We start from the raw sequence: 15,349 nt of genomic DNA, 5'->3' as shown, positions 1-15,349 counted from the left end.
GGAAAAAAAATGACATAATACAAGATAAGGCAGGGGTATTTCTTTCTATTCTGATTCTATTCTTGGCAAGGCTAATTCTGCCTGTTCTGGGAAGTATTCACTCACTAGACTGTAAATTAAACTTCGGAGTAATCCAATAGTCTTAATTGTAATTTAAGTAGTAGCCTCTTCACTGTCCTCAAATGCCAATCAGGCTGAAAGCCAGCTAAACCTTCTGGTTACCTAATGATCACCCTTAAAGCAGAGGAGGGCCTAGACTCTGGGAGGCAATCTTGATAACTGGGAGATCAGATGTGAAGATAAGAGTTTCCAATAAATATGTTTTCAGATTTTTTTTTGCTCTGTTTTGAAACATGAATATTTGCCATTTACAATGCCAACTTATCAGTAGATTAAGAGTTTTGTGTAAGAAAAGAAGTCACTTTATTGGGTTGGTGTGGCTTCCTGTGGCCCACAGAGATGTACAGAAATTAGGGAAAATACCTTGAACATGTTCATATTTAGTTGATACTTTTTTTTGAATTTACAGTGGCCTTTTATCTTTGAGTGTTTTCTCAAACTAAAATAAAGGAGAGAGAGAGAGAGAGAGAGAGAGAGAGAGAGAGAGAGAGAGAGAGAGAGAGAGAGAGAGAGAGGGAGAGGGAGAGGGAGGAGAGGGAGAAGAGGGAGAAGGAGAGGGAGAGAGAAAGAGAGAGAGAGAGAAAGAGAGAATACATTTTTTCTGGAAGTTAATATTTTGTACATTGTAATTTTAAAACTTTCCAAGCTACATATTCCTTTTCTATCTGAAATTTAAGGAATGTTTATAGCTACTACATTCAAGGCGGTTTTAGCTAAACTTACTAGTTTAATTTACACTTGACATCAGAAAAACAAATTTATTTTTACTCTTGGTCATACTTTATTTTGAAAGTGTACCATAGAATTTTGTACTTCTTTTCACCTCTACTCAGTTAAGTAGCGCAATGAAAAGTGCTAGGTCTTTGTGGCTGTTTCTTTGTAATATTTTATTTTGTATAAATATCTGGTGTTCTATTTGACTCGGCTTGAAGCATTTCTGTCTTGTCATAATGTGAAGGAATTGATTATCTAAGTGTCATGTCCCTAAGGTTTGCCCTGGTTTTGACATCCGAATACTTGACTTTTAAGTGAGTTCTAACGTAGGCAGCATGCGTTCTATCCCTGGGCGTCACATTTCTTTCAATAGGGGTCACATTAACAATTACTGCAGGGCATCTAAATGGATGCTGTGAAGTAAATAGAAAAGGGATGGACCACAGCTAGGAAGCTTGAAAAGGAAATTGAATCAGAACACTTTGACAAACCACTTGTGAGAAGTGAGACATTGTCATTTTTTAAAGTCTGGACATCAACGAAGCATACTGACTGTCTCAAGTTCTAATAGTACCATATAAGATGACTAATTTGTCTAAAAACATTGGGAGAGAAATTGTGTCAGCATCAAATATATTTTCCTCAAAAATTTAACTATTTACATTGGAAAAAATACATGTATACTCCCTATAATTTTGTCTCTAGTAACTCTGTTTTCTCATTGTGTAGGTGCCAGTTTTTATGACTATGTGTGTGTGTGTGTGTGTAAATATGTAATTGCACATGTATTTTAATCTACTGTGCACTATATTGTGGTATCTGACATAACCATAGAACCTTATTGACTCATTATATCATGTGTTTTTCTTTTGTTTTGATGAAATGAATTTTCACTGTGAGGCTCAGGCTGGCATCAAATTCATTGCAAACTTTCTGTGTTTCCTTCCACAAGCAGTTTTTCCCCCTTATATCTCCAAATTCAATCCAGGGCCAGACATACGATAGCAGACACTCTGCTGGTCTGCCCTACCCCATCCTTTGACTCTTGCACTCTTGGTTTTTGCCAGGTAACTCGGAATGACCTTGACATCCCATCTGAGGGTAACTCAGTTGATCTTTCTAGTGTAACTTCTTTGACTTCCTGGAATAACCTCTCCTAAGTCCTGAAATTTCAGATGTGCATCACCACATTATTAACTCTTTTCTTCATGTGCCTTTAGTAGAAATTACACTTTCAGCACTGTACATCTAATTGGTTTCAGTAACATTTCCTAAAATAAAAAGAAATGTGAAGAATACTAGGTTTTGAATATACACCAGGATAAAATACTGGTTGTTTAGAAATAATAGGATTGATACCCCTTTCCCTTATACACTGATTTCTCACATTCCTTAGGTTCAGACCACAGTGTCACACTCCAGCTCCATTTTATCTCACTAGGGATATATTCTGGCTGGAAGAATATACTGATTTTGATTAAAAAGTGATCACATAGGAAACAAGTTATTCATAACCTCATTTTTAATATTGAATATATGAGGTGCCTTAACATCTATAAGATGGGAAATGAATCAATTTATAAATTAATGCATTGCAACATAATCTCGGGAATGACCAAAAGGAACATTCATGAAGAAGAATAAGTTTTACTCATATAATAGTGAATAAAATTTATTAATTTATTGTTATTCTAGCTATATCTATAATCTTTCAAATATCTCAGTATAATTTTTATCTACTTATACATGAGAAGTTGAAAAATCCATAGGAAACATGAAAACCAAACCCAGAGAACTATTCTCTTTACAAAGAAGATACAAAGGACTCAAAAAGGGATATAATATTTTCAACAACATTTTTTCTTTGAAGAAAATCTGAAGCAATCATGGAAAAATGCTAACACACATATATAAAAACCAAATATACATGCACTGTATTTTTCCCTCTAAAGCAAATGTCTCACTTTTTTTTAAAAAAATGAGTTCACAATAGATTTAATATTCATGCATCTAATTAGGTTGAAAATATTTAGCCACTCAGAAATGATAACTCCAAGAGCTTACTAAAAGACTTTAGTAATATTGTTTGATTCAAAATTAATCATATTTATAAACATCAGGACATTAACTTTATATCTTACTTTCATGTAGTCCGAAGAAAATTACCCCTAACCTTGTCCTATTAGAAAAGTCATGTCTGAAAATTTTGCTAACTTTTGGGTTTTATTTGTTTTTATATAGTGCTGTCTGTCTGTCTGTCTCTGTGTATGCATGTGTGTGTTTGTGGGTGGGTGTGTCTGTGAGTGTGTGTGTATGTGTGAATACATTTCAAAATACAGTTTATGAAGACTGGAGTTTATTGTTCAGCCTTATATTTTAGAGCCTAAAACAGTTTCTGTCCAGTAAAAAGGACTTTCTCTAAATTGATAGTCATATGAAGAATATACTTTTATAATCTCAATTTTACATAACAAGAAAAAGCATAGGTATATTAAAAATGTGTAAAAGCTTGTAAAATATCAAATGGAAGATCCAAGATTCAACCCAAACAGTCAACACATATGATAGTTCCCTCTGAAAAGGAAATTGTTCATAGAACTTTTTTCAGCCTGGCCTCCAGAATTTTAAAAGAAAACATTTAAACGTATATTCTACTGGTGTCACAAGTCACAAGGCATCTGGTAGCACATTTATTTGATACTCTGTGTTCTGTGTTTAATTCTTAGAACTCCTTCTCTGTAATGGGGTCCTCAGTTCTTGAAACTTGCCAGATAATATCTAGAATCGACATAAGGCTTGAAATCTACTCAGAGTATCACTATTCAAACAAGAAAACAAGGCTATCACAAAGAAAGAAAGAAAGAAAGAAAGAAAGAAAGAAAGAAAGAAAGAAAGAAAGAAAGAAAAAAGGAAGGAAGGAAGAAAGAAAGAAAGAAAGAAAGAAAGAAAGAAAGAAAGAAAGAAAGAAAGAAAGGAAGGAAGGAAGGAAGGAAGGAAGGAAGGAAGAAAAAAATGGAAAGGGAGTAAGAAAGTAGGAAGGGAAGGAAGAAAGAACGAAGGTTAAGTAAATCTGAAAAAGATGCAGTTCCCACCCAACATCGGTCCAGAATAGAAATAAATGTGTGCACACATCTTAAGCCTTTTTAGAGAATAACATTTCATATTCAAGAAGACCTTCGTTCTGTACTAATTCCATGGCTACCTGAAGCCCCAGAGCAATGCATGCTAAGAATTTGAAGTTGAAAAACTAAGACATCTAAGCGACTAAGAAAAATTCATGCCTTCCACCTGTCGTGCCTGTTATGCATTCGCATTGGATTAAATCAATCCTGAGAAAAACTCATCAAGAACTAAGGAGCTCCTCCTGGTGGTAGGCTTTAGCCAGTGAAGTGTCTTCTTCAAGCTTAGAACAAAAAAGAACATTGAGCAAATGCATAGTTTAAATGATCTGTAAGTTACATAACTGTGTTCTTAGGGAACTATGGGTTGTCTAAGTTGAAATTGTGTAATTGAAAGTCAAAACATGTTGTCTTAACTATTAGCAAGATATGATTTAAGTTTTGCTCAAGCATCAAGACCAATGTAACAATCACAGGAATTCCCGATTCAGACAATAAAATCATAATTAGCCTTTGATACTCCAGTGACAGTGCCTTTTAAATTTGAAACATCATATCCTATTTTTCACATAGTAAAAATATGTAATACTATTATTACAGCAGAGAAACTGAGACCTTAAAGGTTGAACACTCTGAAGGTCACTAAACCTGCAATGATCAAACCAGGATTTACACCATGGCTTTTCTGCTTTTAGAGCCTTTGGCTGTCTTCTCTTGTGTCACATGACTTCCACTACATTATAATAAATGTCCAGACACTGAGAAAATTAAAAATATATCATCGATACTTCACATCTCTTCTCAGTTATTATAGCTGATGCTCTTGCTATTTATGTGAGGACGGCTGAAAGGAGAAAACTATGAGTCACTGTATACATATCATGCTGCTAATGTAGTCACTGTCTCCATGGCCTGTCACCATGTGCAGCTCTGCCACTCTCCTCAGCCAGCTGTCCAGAGCCTTTGCAGGAATTGAGCTCTCCCATAAGTGATAGCTCAATTCCCTAGTGAGTTGACTGCTCCTGCCTTTTCAGGGTCGCAGGTATACCTCAGTGCTTCAGCTCTTGGGGTTACTTTCCAGTGTGCACTAGAGGCATATCTGCTTTGCATACTCAGGGCTATGAAACAGACACTGTGTGATCCATGTGTGCAGCAATTTCAGGAGGCAGAATCAAGGCCATTCATCGATTTAATACTCTTCCAAATGTGCTTTATATCATTTGCTGAAAAGAATTGTGTGCTTCTGAAAGAAAGCAATCCATGTATTAAAACACAGATATAAGTGCTTTAAGTATTTAAATTTGTAATTTAATTTTAAAAATACATTTTCTCGAAAATGTAGTTGAAAAAATAAAAACAGAGCATAGCACACACTCTACATATGGTGAACAATTTGGTGCTCTTTGTGTTGTTAGCTCCAAGTGATTACATGTGGTGTGGTCATCCCTTTGATTCCCATGGGTGACAGGAGAGGTCAAGTGTCACTGGGATAGTATGGGAGGTTGGAAAGTGAGGGCCCCCTCCCCAAATCCCTTAACAATGCAATTTTTGAATTCTGAGAAGCCAATGCCAGAAAATTGGTTCATTTGCCTCACTGCACAGAGTATCAGTAGACACTTGCTCATCGTGTTGCTTGCAGGAGTGCACAAGGTAGAGTTTACATGTCGAGTATTTCTCCCACACGCTCTGAGCTCAAGTGAGGTCACAAGATGCTAGGCACAGCAATATCAGAGAGCTAGGCAAGCCAGGCAGTACCTGTGCCTCGGGTGGCTGCTGGTGTTTATCTGATGTGTCTGAGCTGGGAAGGCATTAAAGCAGCAGTGCTGCTGAGGTGGGTCCACATAAAATCCTTGCCATAAATGCCACAGAACATTTTAATTCCACTGTGCTTATGAAGGCTGTGTTTTACCTGTTATAAAAAGGTTCATATTGAGCCCTTTAAAATGCAGCTTTTTTTGGGGTTCTTAGCTTTAGGATTTTGTTGAGTTGATCACAGAGTTCATAAAATGCTTTCTGTTTGGGACTTTTGCTGTCCAATGGTAAGTGGAAATGTGTGAAGATTAATTTAGCTGTAATGAAAATTAGCTGTGCTGTTTGGTTTCACATTGGGACTGCCATCCTGGAGGTCAGTACTAATGATATGTCAGGCTCTTCCTGACAGTTGGCATACAGCACAGTTTACTCAGAGCTCAGCATAGTCAGGAGCACAGGATGAGCAGGTATTGAACTGTCAAGTGGCAACACCCTGGTGACAGCTGATGCCTTGGAGATCACCCCCATAGCAGAGTAAACTGCCTCTGACATCTTTCCTGTTCCTTATAAAAAAAAAAAACAAACAAACAAACTAATTTTCGGTAAAAGTTACAAGTATGTTTACTGGAATCATTATGACTTTAGACATTTGAAATCCATAGAAACAGAAATACAATGAAAGTGCTGTGGAATTCTGAGAAACATTGAACAGCTAATGGGAGGTGCTTGTTATGTTGATGTACCCTACAATTGCAATTCTCTTAGAAGGACTACAGAAAATACAATGCATGATGTACATTTGGGTATGAAAAGTTTTATTCTGTGCTGTATAGTTTCTATGTATGTTCATAAATTAATTTCTCACTTTGAAGTTTTCAATAATATAAACCAAAATATTGTGTGTTAACATTTGCCTCAGATCACAAGAAATTCCATATACAACAGTTCAGAGATTGATAAAACTCTTTCCCTTTGTGCACTAACTTTTTTTTAAACCTCAGAACACATATATCCCCAAAACATGTATGGAGTGGAAATCTTTGGTTGTGTCATATGATGGTTTCTTGTAGCAGGCTAATTTGATGTCTTGCTGAAGCAGACCCATGTGAGGAAATGTGATGTTAGTAGGACCCAACAGACAGTCATGGCATGCTTGCATTGCTGGCTGTGCATTGCTTCATTGGTCTTGTGTCTTCACTGACATTCACTTCCTTGACAGAGGCACTGACAAGAACTTCTTCTGGTATTCTGGCTGATTCTGATCACTCCAGCTGACTCATGCTGATTAGATGGATGCCTGACTGTTTCTACCGGATTGTGTTGCTGCTGATTTGTGTTTGGTGACCCATTTTAAACTAGACTTTTGTTATTTGGATACCACTGAACTGGACTGGTAGTATCCTAACAACAGACATTGGAATCAACCCAAAGAACTACTTTTAAACCGGGCCACCTCTCCTTGTTGTATTTACTATCTTTTCTCTCTTATGTTTGGACAATGAGCTACAAGTGTATGTGTGTGTGGGGGGGAGGCAGGGAGGGTAGAAGCATTTGAGAACCCTTATTAAAATAGGTTTGGAAAAGTTTAAGCCTACTATGGAGAAATAAGTCATTTAAAATGAATTTCTAAAGGGGGTATCATTTTAAAAATACTCTGTGATTATAGGAAAATGGTGTTTCTATAACACTTTTAATAATGATATTGTATTAGAACAAATTTGACATCTTATTCATAATGCAAAATATTATCTTTTATATTAGCTTAGTTATACAACTTTTTTATTTGTACAAATATATATTTAAAATTCTGTGATCATTTTCTGAAATGAATGATTTCAATTTCATGCATGTATTTGTTATTATTAATCTATTCATTTACCATGCTCTTTGACTTATTAGAAATACATCAATAATTCTACAAATTACATCAAGTAAATTAGGGCAGACAATATGTCCTATTGGATACAAAATATTTATATATTTATGCTGATTTCACTACCTAATTGTTGTGGCATTTCCTCTGATATATCACTAAAATGTGTTCATAGGAATGATTGACAAGTAGTTTCCTAAACTCTCTTTCCCTTCTTTATGAAATTTTGGCTGCTATTGAAAAATAAAGATGTTGAAAATATCACAGGGTTATGGGTTGTGCTTCTGAGAGGGCTCACAGCAAAATCCAGGCAATCAAATTACATGCTGAAGCACATCAGTTCAGATATGCCCATCAGTATAGTAAAAACTGTAAAAACCCGAGTAGGTGAGACTGTCTGATGCATGCTCCAGGAGGATCATGCCTACAAACCAGAATGCTCTTGTTCCTGATTTCACTCAGTTATTGTGCTATTAGTATAAATATTTGCATATATATATATAAAAAATACATACATACTGATAAATAAATAACATTTTAAACTGTTGTCTAAATGTCTCTGTGGAAGAAAATAACACTTTTGCCAAAGAAAAACCAATGTATCATATAGTGAGGAAAATTTTCTGTAGCTGTGAAAAAAAAAGTGTCAACACATGCACCCTGTGCTTAATGCAGCAGTTAGGTTCTTTTCAATGAAATCAGGAAGTAACCTTGGGGCTTATAAGATTGCTCACTGGGTAGAGGTACATACTGACTGGCCTGATGACCTGTGTTCATCCACAGGACTCTCATGACAGAAAGGAAAAAAGCAGCTCAGACAAGTTGTTCTCTGATTTACACAGAGTAGTGTGAAAACATAATAGAGTAGAAACACACACACTATATATATACATATACATATATATATACATACACACACAAACACTAAATATATATACACACACTATATATATATATTATATATATACACACACTATATATATATACACACTATATATATATATATATATATATATATATATATATCCCATGCAGGCACTTTGGTTGGTGGGTTAGTCTCTGAGAGCTTCTAAGGGCCCATGTTAGTTGAAATGGCTGGAACAAGAAAAGGTCATTCTAAGTAAGGTAATCCAGACTCAGAAAAGCAAACATGTTGTGGACTTACATGTAGGTAGATATTAGCCATAATGTACATGATAATCATGCCACAATCTATAGAACCAAAGAAGCTAAGTAACACGGAGAAGCCAAAAGAGCATACTTGAATATTACTGAGATGGGGAAAACATAGACATGGGAGGTTGTAACGGAGGGAGGGAACTGTGTGGGAGAGGGTTGGGGAGAATAACAAGAGAGATCAAGTGTAAGGAGGACAGAGGAAGAGAGAACTAGGACTGGTGGGGACAGGGGTGCATCTCTGGGACAAAATTAGGACAAGAGAAACTCCTTGGAATCTATGAGGATGAGTCTCAGACACCTAGCAATAGGATACATGAAACCTGAAATAGCCACCTAGTATAACCAAGCATGACTTCCTCAAAAGAGAGGATTCGAACATTGATCTAGCCACAAAAACTTAGACTCACAATTTGTCCTAGATTTGAAGGAATAGCCATCCCACTGACTAACCCACCTAGAGAAGAATGTCATGAGAGAACACACCCCTGAAAATATTAACGATATCCCCCTATACTTGCAGACAGGAGCTGAGAAATTCTCTGCTGTTGAAATGAGCCAATTCAAGCCAATGAAAATATTTATAAATGCAGGTTTATTAGGAAACAGCTTTCAGGTAAGCAAGTTCACTGGCTCAAAGGAAGGAGCTGATTAGAAACAGATGTAGACTCACACAGCCAAACACAAGGCATACCTCAGGGAATATTGTGGAAAATGGGGAGGAAGGATTGAAGGAGATAAAAGGGGTCAACAACACCAGAAAAAAATGTTTTAAAAAGTAAAAACGAAAAAGGAAAAAGGTTGTTACAAGCACATAATTCATTCAAATAATATATGTATCAATGCATTTTTAAAAAAGACTTAGAGAAACCTAACAGTGATGTGTGAAGAAAGCTTAGTGAAGTTCTTGGATTGTGTGTCTGAGAGCAGGAGTTAATCCCCAGAATCCCAGGTAACAGAAAAGTCAGGAGAAGTAGCAGCTGATTATGATCCAAAACTGAAGTGGAGGTCTGGAGTTCTCTGGCCAGCCTGACCTAATCAGAGAGTTTAACTTGAGTGAGTGGAACCTTAAAATTTGAGTTAACCCATTGATTTGAAATAAATGCTACTGTGGTGTTGGAACAAAATAATAGTAAGCACGATAACATAATTGTTATGTTCAATATCCTCCAGTGAAAAGCCTTGTAGTATTACTGTATATTATTAAATAAATGGCTTCAATTTTTCTGTTCTATTTTTGTTTCTTTACCAGAGAAAACTATGAAACTTATTGTCTCCTACCAGATTTGCTACTATATTTACATTTCAATTGCATCTTAACCTTAGCTGCATAACACCTAGAGTTGTGGTGTCACCAATTATATTGCTAGTAAGTTATATAATCTCCCAATTACAACCAAAAATAAATGCCAGGTGTTTTAATCTGGAGTCATTAGAATGTGCAGGAAGGGCTGCAGCTGACCTCAGTCTGTCTTGCTCAGATATAACATACAACTCACAAGAGGAAAGTAGCAAAAATAAGCACAAGGATCCTGCTGCATACATCCCAGAAGCCAGGATGGGGACCTTTGGGAAGGAGAAAAAAGTCTCTTACAGGAGTAGTTGACACTTGTTCCCTGCCTGCCTGGGACTGCCTTGGTTCTATTTCCTGGATTTTTCCTCCGTTTTTCATAATTTCATTTTGGCCAATATATACGATGTTGCAAATACACATGCAAATTAAGATATTAAATTGTATGGGCACATGGGATTGCAGTAGCTATTTGAAAGTTTTTGGTTTAAAAAGGAAAATACAGTATAGAAAATGGTTAGTTTGTCAGTTCATATTTGAGAAAGAGAAATAATTTGTACCTGCAGGCAATGTTTTAAATGTAACTTTACAGATTCGTTTAATCATTATATTTTATCAACTATAGAAAAAATATTTGCTTAATTTTCTTTTTGAGCTACTTTAATTTTGTTAATCATTCTATAATGATACTGAACTAAACAATGACCAATAACAGATGGTGAAATCTTTGGTGATAATGTAGCATATTCAAGTACTGTCTGAAGCCATGTACTGTGTCTGGCCTGAACCATCATGACTTCAGGCTGAGTAAGACCCTCTGTTTGAATCTGCCTACCCACTCACATATAGCACTTCTACAATTGTGACCACTGACTCTTGTATCTTTGCTATTCCACATTTGCTCCTTTATTTGGTGATCCTATTAAAGTTTTTCTCATTTAATTTTAACTTACTTTTATTTATATTTTCAGTATGTGTGAATGTATCACAAATGTGCATACGCCTATACATGTTTGTGTGCAGGGAAGCACATTCTAGCATGCATAGAGGCCAAAGATAGATATCTAATGTCATGCTGTTTCTCTCTCTTTCCTCTTCCGTTGAGACTGAGTCTCCCACTGAATGTGGATCCAGGGTGCTGGGCACAAATCTCCAACAATCCTCCTCCTTCTACAGCATGGCACCGGGGTTACAGGTGCACAAATCCACGAATGTACTTTTACATAGGTTCTGGAGATCTGAAATCAGTTCACCATGTTTGAGCAACAAGTGCTCTTACTGCTTACTCATCGGTTATTTATTTAACAAATAACATGTTATTTATTTAACAAAAACAGACTACAGATTTTCTTATTATTATTCAGTCATTTGCATGTTTTGATGCTCATTTTAGTCCTTTTTCATCCTCAGTCCATTTCCTAAACGGCCCCAAATTTTTGTGCAAACCCTGTGGATTTTATCCTCATCTTGCACTGTACATCAGCTGCTATCACTGTGGTCTGAACATTCAGGTGACATTACCTGGAACCTCACAGTGGCCTTACAGAAGATTTTGTCCTCTTTACACCATTGTCAGATTCTTGTCAGTGCTTATTTTATTATTTTAAATCTCAAATCAGATCATACAACTAATTTATTGAGAATATTAAAATGACCCTTTATCATTCAGAGTATCCAGTAAACTTTGAGTTGCAATTTCTCCATGAGGTTTTCCCTTGAGAAGTCTCTGGAGACCAACTCTGGGGTGTGCTGGTTCTCTCCCTCCACTTTACAGGACTTCTAGGATCAAAGCCAAGTCTTCAGACTCATGGGTTGAACACTTTTAATCCTGAGCCATCTCACTGAGCCCAGTTGTCTCTTTCACAGAGTTATTTACTGCAATACATTATTAGAATATAGTTCTGTAGTTATATTGTCACTTTCTTATTCCTCTTTAAAGAAATTCTCATATCCTTCTCATTAAGCATCCATTTGTTTAAAGATTTTTATTCTTGTTCTCCAAAATATGCCAGTATAGAGTGCTGATGGATCCTTGCAGTTTCTTCATTGCTCTATTTCCAGTGGGTGCTTCACAATAGTGTTATTTATAGTTGAATGTTTGACATATAAATAAGTAAAATGGAAATAAATGGAACTTTGGCAAGCCAAATATATATTAAATAGTTTTATAAGTATGTATTTTGAAGTAAAAGATGTTAACAAAGAGCATAGCAATGCAATAAGATTTCCTCAAATTCCCATCTCTATATAAGATATTGAAATGTGTGTGTATGTGTGTGTGTGTGTGTGTGTGTGTGCGTGCGCGCACGCGCATGCGTGTGTGTTCATAGTGGCTGATGTTTTAGCCTATACTTGTGTTTCTGATTTGATTTGTGGCACTATAATATATTGTGGTGGAATGTGTGATATCTTTACATAACTCATGGTTGTCAGGGAAAAGAGAGAGAAGGGGAGAGAGAGAGAGAGAGAGAGAGAGAGAGAGAGAGAGAGAGAGAGAGAGGGAGAGAGGGGAAGAAGAAGAAGAAGAAGAAGAAGAAGAAGAAGAAGAAGAAGAAGAAGAAGAAGAAGAAGAAGAAGAAGAAAAAGAAGAAGAAGAAGAAGAAGAAGAAGAAGAAGCAGAAGAAAAAGAAGTATATAAACCATTTCTCTTCAATTACATACTCCCAATGAATTTCTTCATATCCATATGAAGCAATGGGATATGAACCCTCATCATATCCCATATCCTAAAGTTTTTTCATCCCCCAATAGTGCCACATGAGAGCCTTAAATGGACATTATACACTCAAAGCACTTCACAACAACTGAAAGAAGGGGATATTCATGAGTTTGAGGTTTCAGTCCTTAGCCTAATTGCTTTTGCTTTTATTAAAAACAAGGCAAAACATTGTAGTGCTAGAAAGTTGATGGTGGGAAGAGCTGTTATGATATAGCAGGCAGGATGCTAAATAAGCAATCTTGATTTCTTAGCAAGACATATAGTGATTTTGTAATAATACAGAGAAGCATAGCATGGACTCTGTTAAATGGTATTAAAATGTGTGAAGAATTCTGTATTTTTAAATAATTCCGGTGTATAATACCTTCTTTTGATACTTATTCACTTACAAATAACAATAGACGATTAATGAAGTCAATGATATCATTCAGTCACTTCCCAAATAGCCTACATCCTAGCCTTGCAGTCAAGCATTTAGAATTTGAGCAGTCGAATAATGTTCAAGATCCAAACCATAATAATTTACACATGACTCTAATGCCTCTCATTCTATCTCCACATTGTTATAAGTGACTTAGAGGGGGGAGTGGTTGTCTTGGGTTTGACAAAGTTTGTTTTGTGGGATAGATGCAGAATTGTATATTCTAGAGAGAATATTTGGAGAAAAAAAGAAAGTGACAGGTGAAGACACTTGGTTGTTTCTGTAGGAATGTGGGAGCAGTTATGAATGAGAGATGAAACAAGAGGTACAGAGAGACTGAGGGGCACAGACAGAAGGAGAATAAACATAGCAAACTTTATTCTAGCAAACAGCTCCCATTGGGATTGTGGTAGAAACATCCTCAGAAGTGGGACTTTACCCAGGTTCTCTAGGTCAGATTTTATTATGGCTTAACTATCACAACTTCATTCGCTGCCTTTCAAGGACTGTCTCCAGCTATGGCAATCAGGCTATATAAGGCTCAGTTTCTAAGATTTCCTTCAAATTTTCAATGGAAGCTTCTAAGATTCATAACTCTTGTTTGATGTTCACTACACAGCCAGTAAAACATAGTTGACGCCAATGTCTTCAGCTATTGAAAACCCAATTTAAGCCATTCCTTAGCAGCCTTTAAGTGCCAACAGAGGTGAATAATGTAGAAACATTCTGAAAACAATGACTCTTTAAGAAACCCCTTTGATAGGCTATCCCTGTGTACTTTCTCAAATGCAACTCTGCAAAAGCAGATTTTACCTTCACACATTTTTGCTTGCGATGGAGGAATTTTGCTTATTCTTGAGATTCACTCTGGAAGTCTTTCCTGTTGTTCCTTTTCAAAGCACCTGGCTTTTTTTTTCCCTGACTTCTTCAGCATCCCGAATTTACATGTCTGAAACATTGCACATTTCTTCTTTGGCCTTCTGTTTCTCTCTTGAAATCTATTTAAAAGCAGCCAGTATGATCCAAGCTGCTATCAGAATGGGCTGTTATGAAATTTATTGGTCTGGCTAAACTAGACTGTTGATTTTAAACCTTGTTTTCATAAATATTAGGGAACAAACAGAATGAGGTTGAATTCTATTCCAGAATATTGTGTGACTGAGCCAATTTCGAATGATTCTGCCCTTTGGTCTGTAACCTCATGAACTGAGCTTAACTGCTTTATTGCCTCACCCACTCCAGTGAAATCTGTGTGACAAGCCCAAAAGCTTGGTCACAGTCCTGAGGCAAAAGTTTCACAGAAACTCATCTCCTGGAAGTTCTTTGGCATCCCATAACACAGACATGTTTCAGATTTGTCCCTGAGAGTTTTGTGTGCTTTCTTTCAGTATTGTTTTATTCTAAGTGCCTCCAAGGAATGATTTGACAAATAGCTAAGTTAGATTGGCCTCCACCAGTGTTCCAATATCCTAGGCAATCGTTGAGTCAATGTTGGGCTTTGAATTTCCTAAGAATGTTACTTATTCAGAAGAATTGCCTCCAGTGTTGACAGAGAGATAGTAAAAGAAATCAGGCATTGCAGTTTATTGGATAAGAGCTAGAAATCTCAGGGCTAGTTCATCAAAGTAAACTTAGAATTCTCATTACAGTCAGGTATGGCAGACTACATTATATATTAAAAGAAAGTTGGTGGGTTCCTCCTCCTTCAGGTTCCTGAAGTTCCCTACAGATACATAAAATAACAACTAAGTCACTCCCATACACAGAAATTTACAATTGTCTCGGGAGAAGGATTATACAATAGACTAGAATTGAAACTATGACAATGGCATAAAGCTCTTGCCCCTGGCTTCAAGGAATAAGCTAACTCTAGATGGGGCTGATTTTTATCGCAGTTGTAAATACTACCTGGTTCCTGGTTGCTGTTATGTATGCATATCTCTGTTCTGTGTAAATAGTCATTTTGCATCGGGTAACCTCAATGTACTTAGAATGGCCTTAATGCATCACTTAACTTCCTTTCTTTCTTCTCTAATATAATTCTGATGCTTGCTTTGAGAAATTACATTCAGATACAAGATTCTCTCTGGTGTTTATGTATGTTTGCCATTTTTCCTCCAACTCCTTGCCCACATGAGTTTCGGAGCCTTATTCTCCCATGGGT

The 15,349-nt window shown here is 36.4% G+C and overlaps 1 protein-coding gene and 1 pseudogene across 2 annotated transcripts in view; one reads left to right on the top strand and one right to left on the bottom strand.

Moving 5' to 3' along the window:
* Positions 1–14,220, bottom strand: part of LOC115030620 (uncharacterized) — a 160,725-nt gene extending 146,505 nt beyond the window's left edge. For both annotated transcript variants that reach the window (XR_003836211.2, XM_085835568.1), the window contains exon 1: positions 13,999–14,220. Coding sequence is in view for 1 of the 2 variants with exons in the window: in XM_085835568.1 (XP_085691694.1) it covers positions 13,999–14,008 (10 nt within the window). In the remaining variant the exon portion in view is untranslated. The remainder of the gene's footprint in view (positions 1–13,998) is intronic.
* LOC115030695 (U6 spliceosomal RNA) lies at positions 13,006–13,106 on the top strand (annotated as a pseudogene).
* Positions 14,221–15,349: the final 1,129 nt, after the last annotated feature.

The sequence above is a fragment of the Mus caroli genome, unplaced genomic scaffold, assembly GCF_978045245.1.
Source record: "Mus caroli unplaced genomic scaffold, Mus_caroli_1 scaffold_3, whole genome shotgun sequence".
NCBI classification, from domain to species: domain Eukaryota; kingdom Metazoa; phylum Chordata; class Mammalia; order Rodentia; family Muridae; genus Mus; species Mus caroli.
This window is presented reverse-complemented; position numbering and strand designations above follow the sequence as displayed.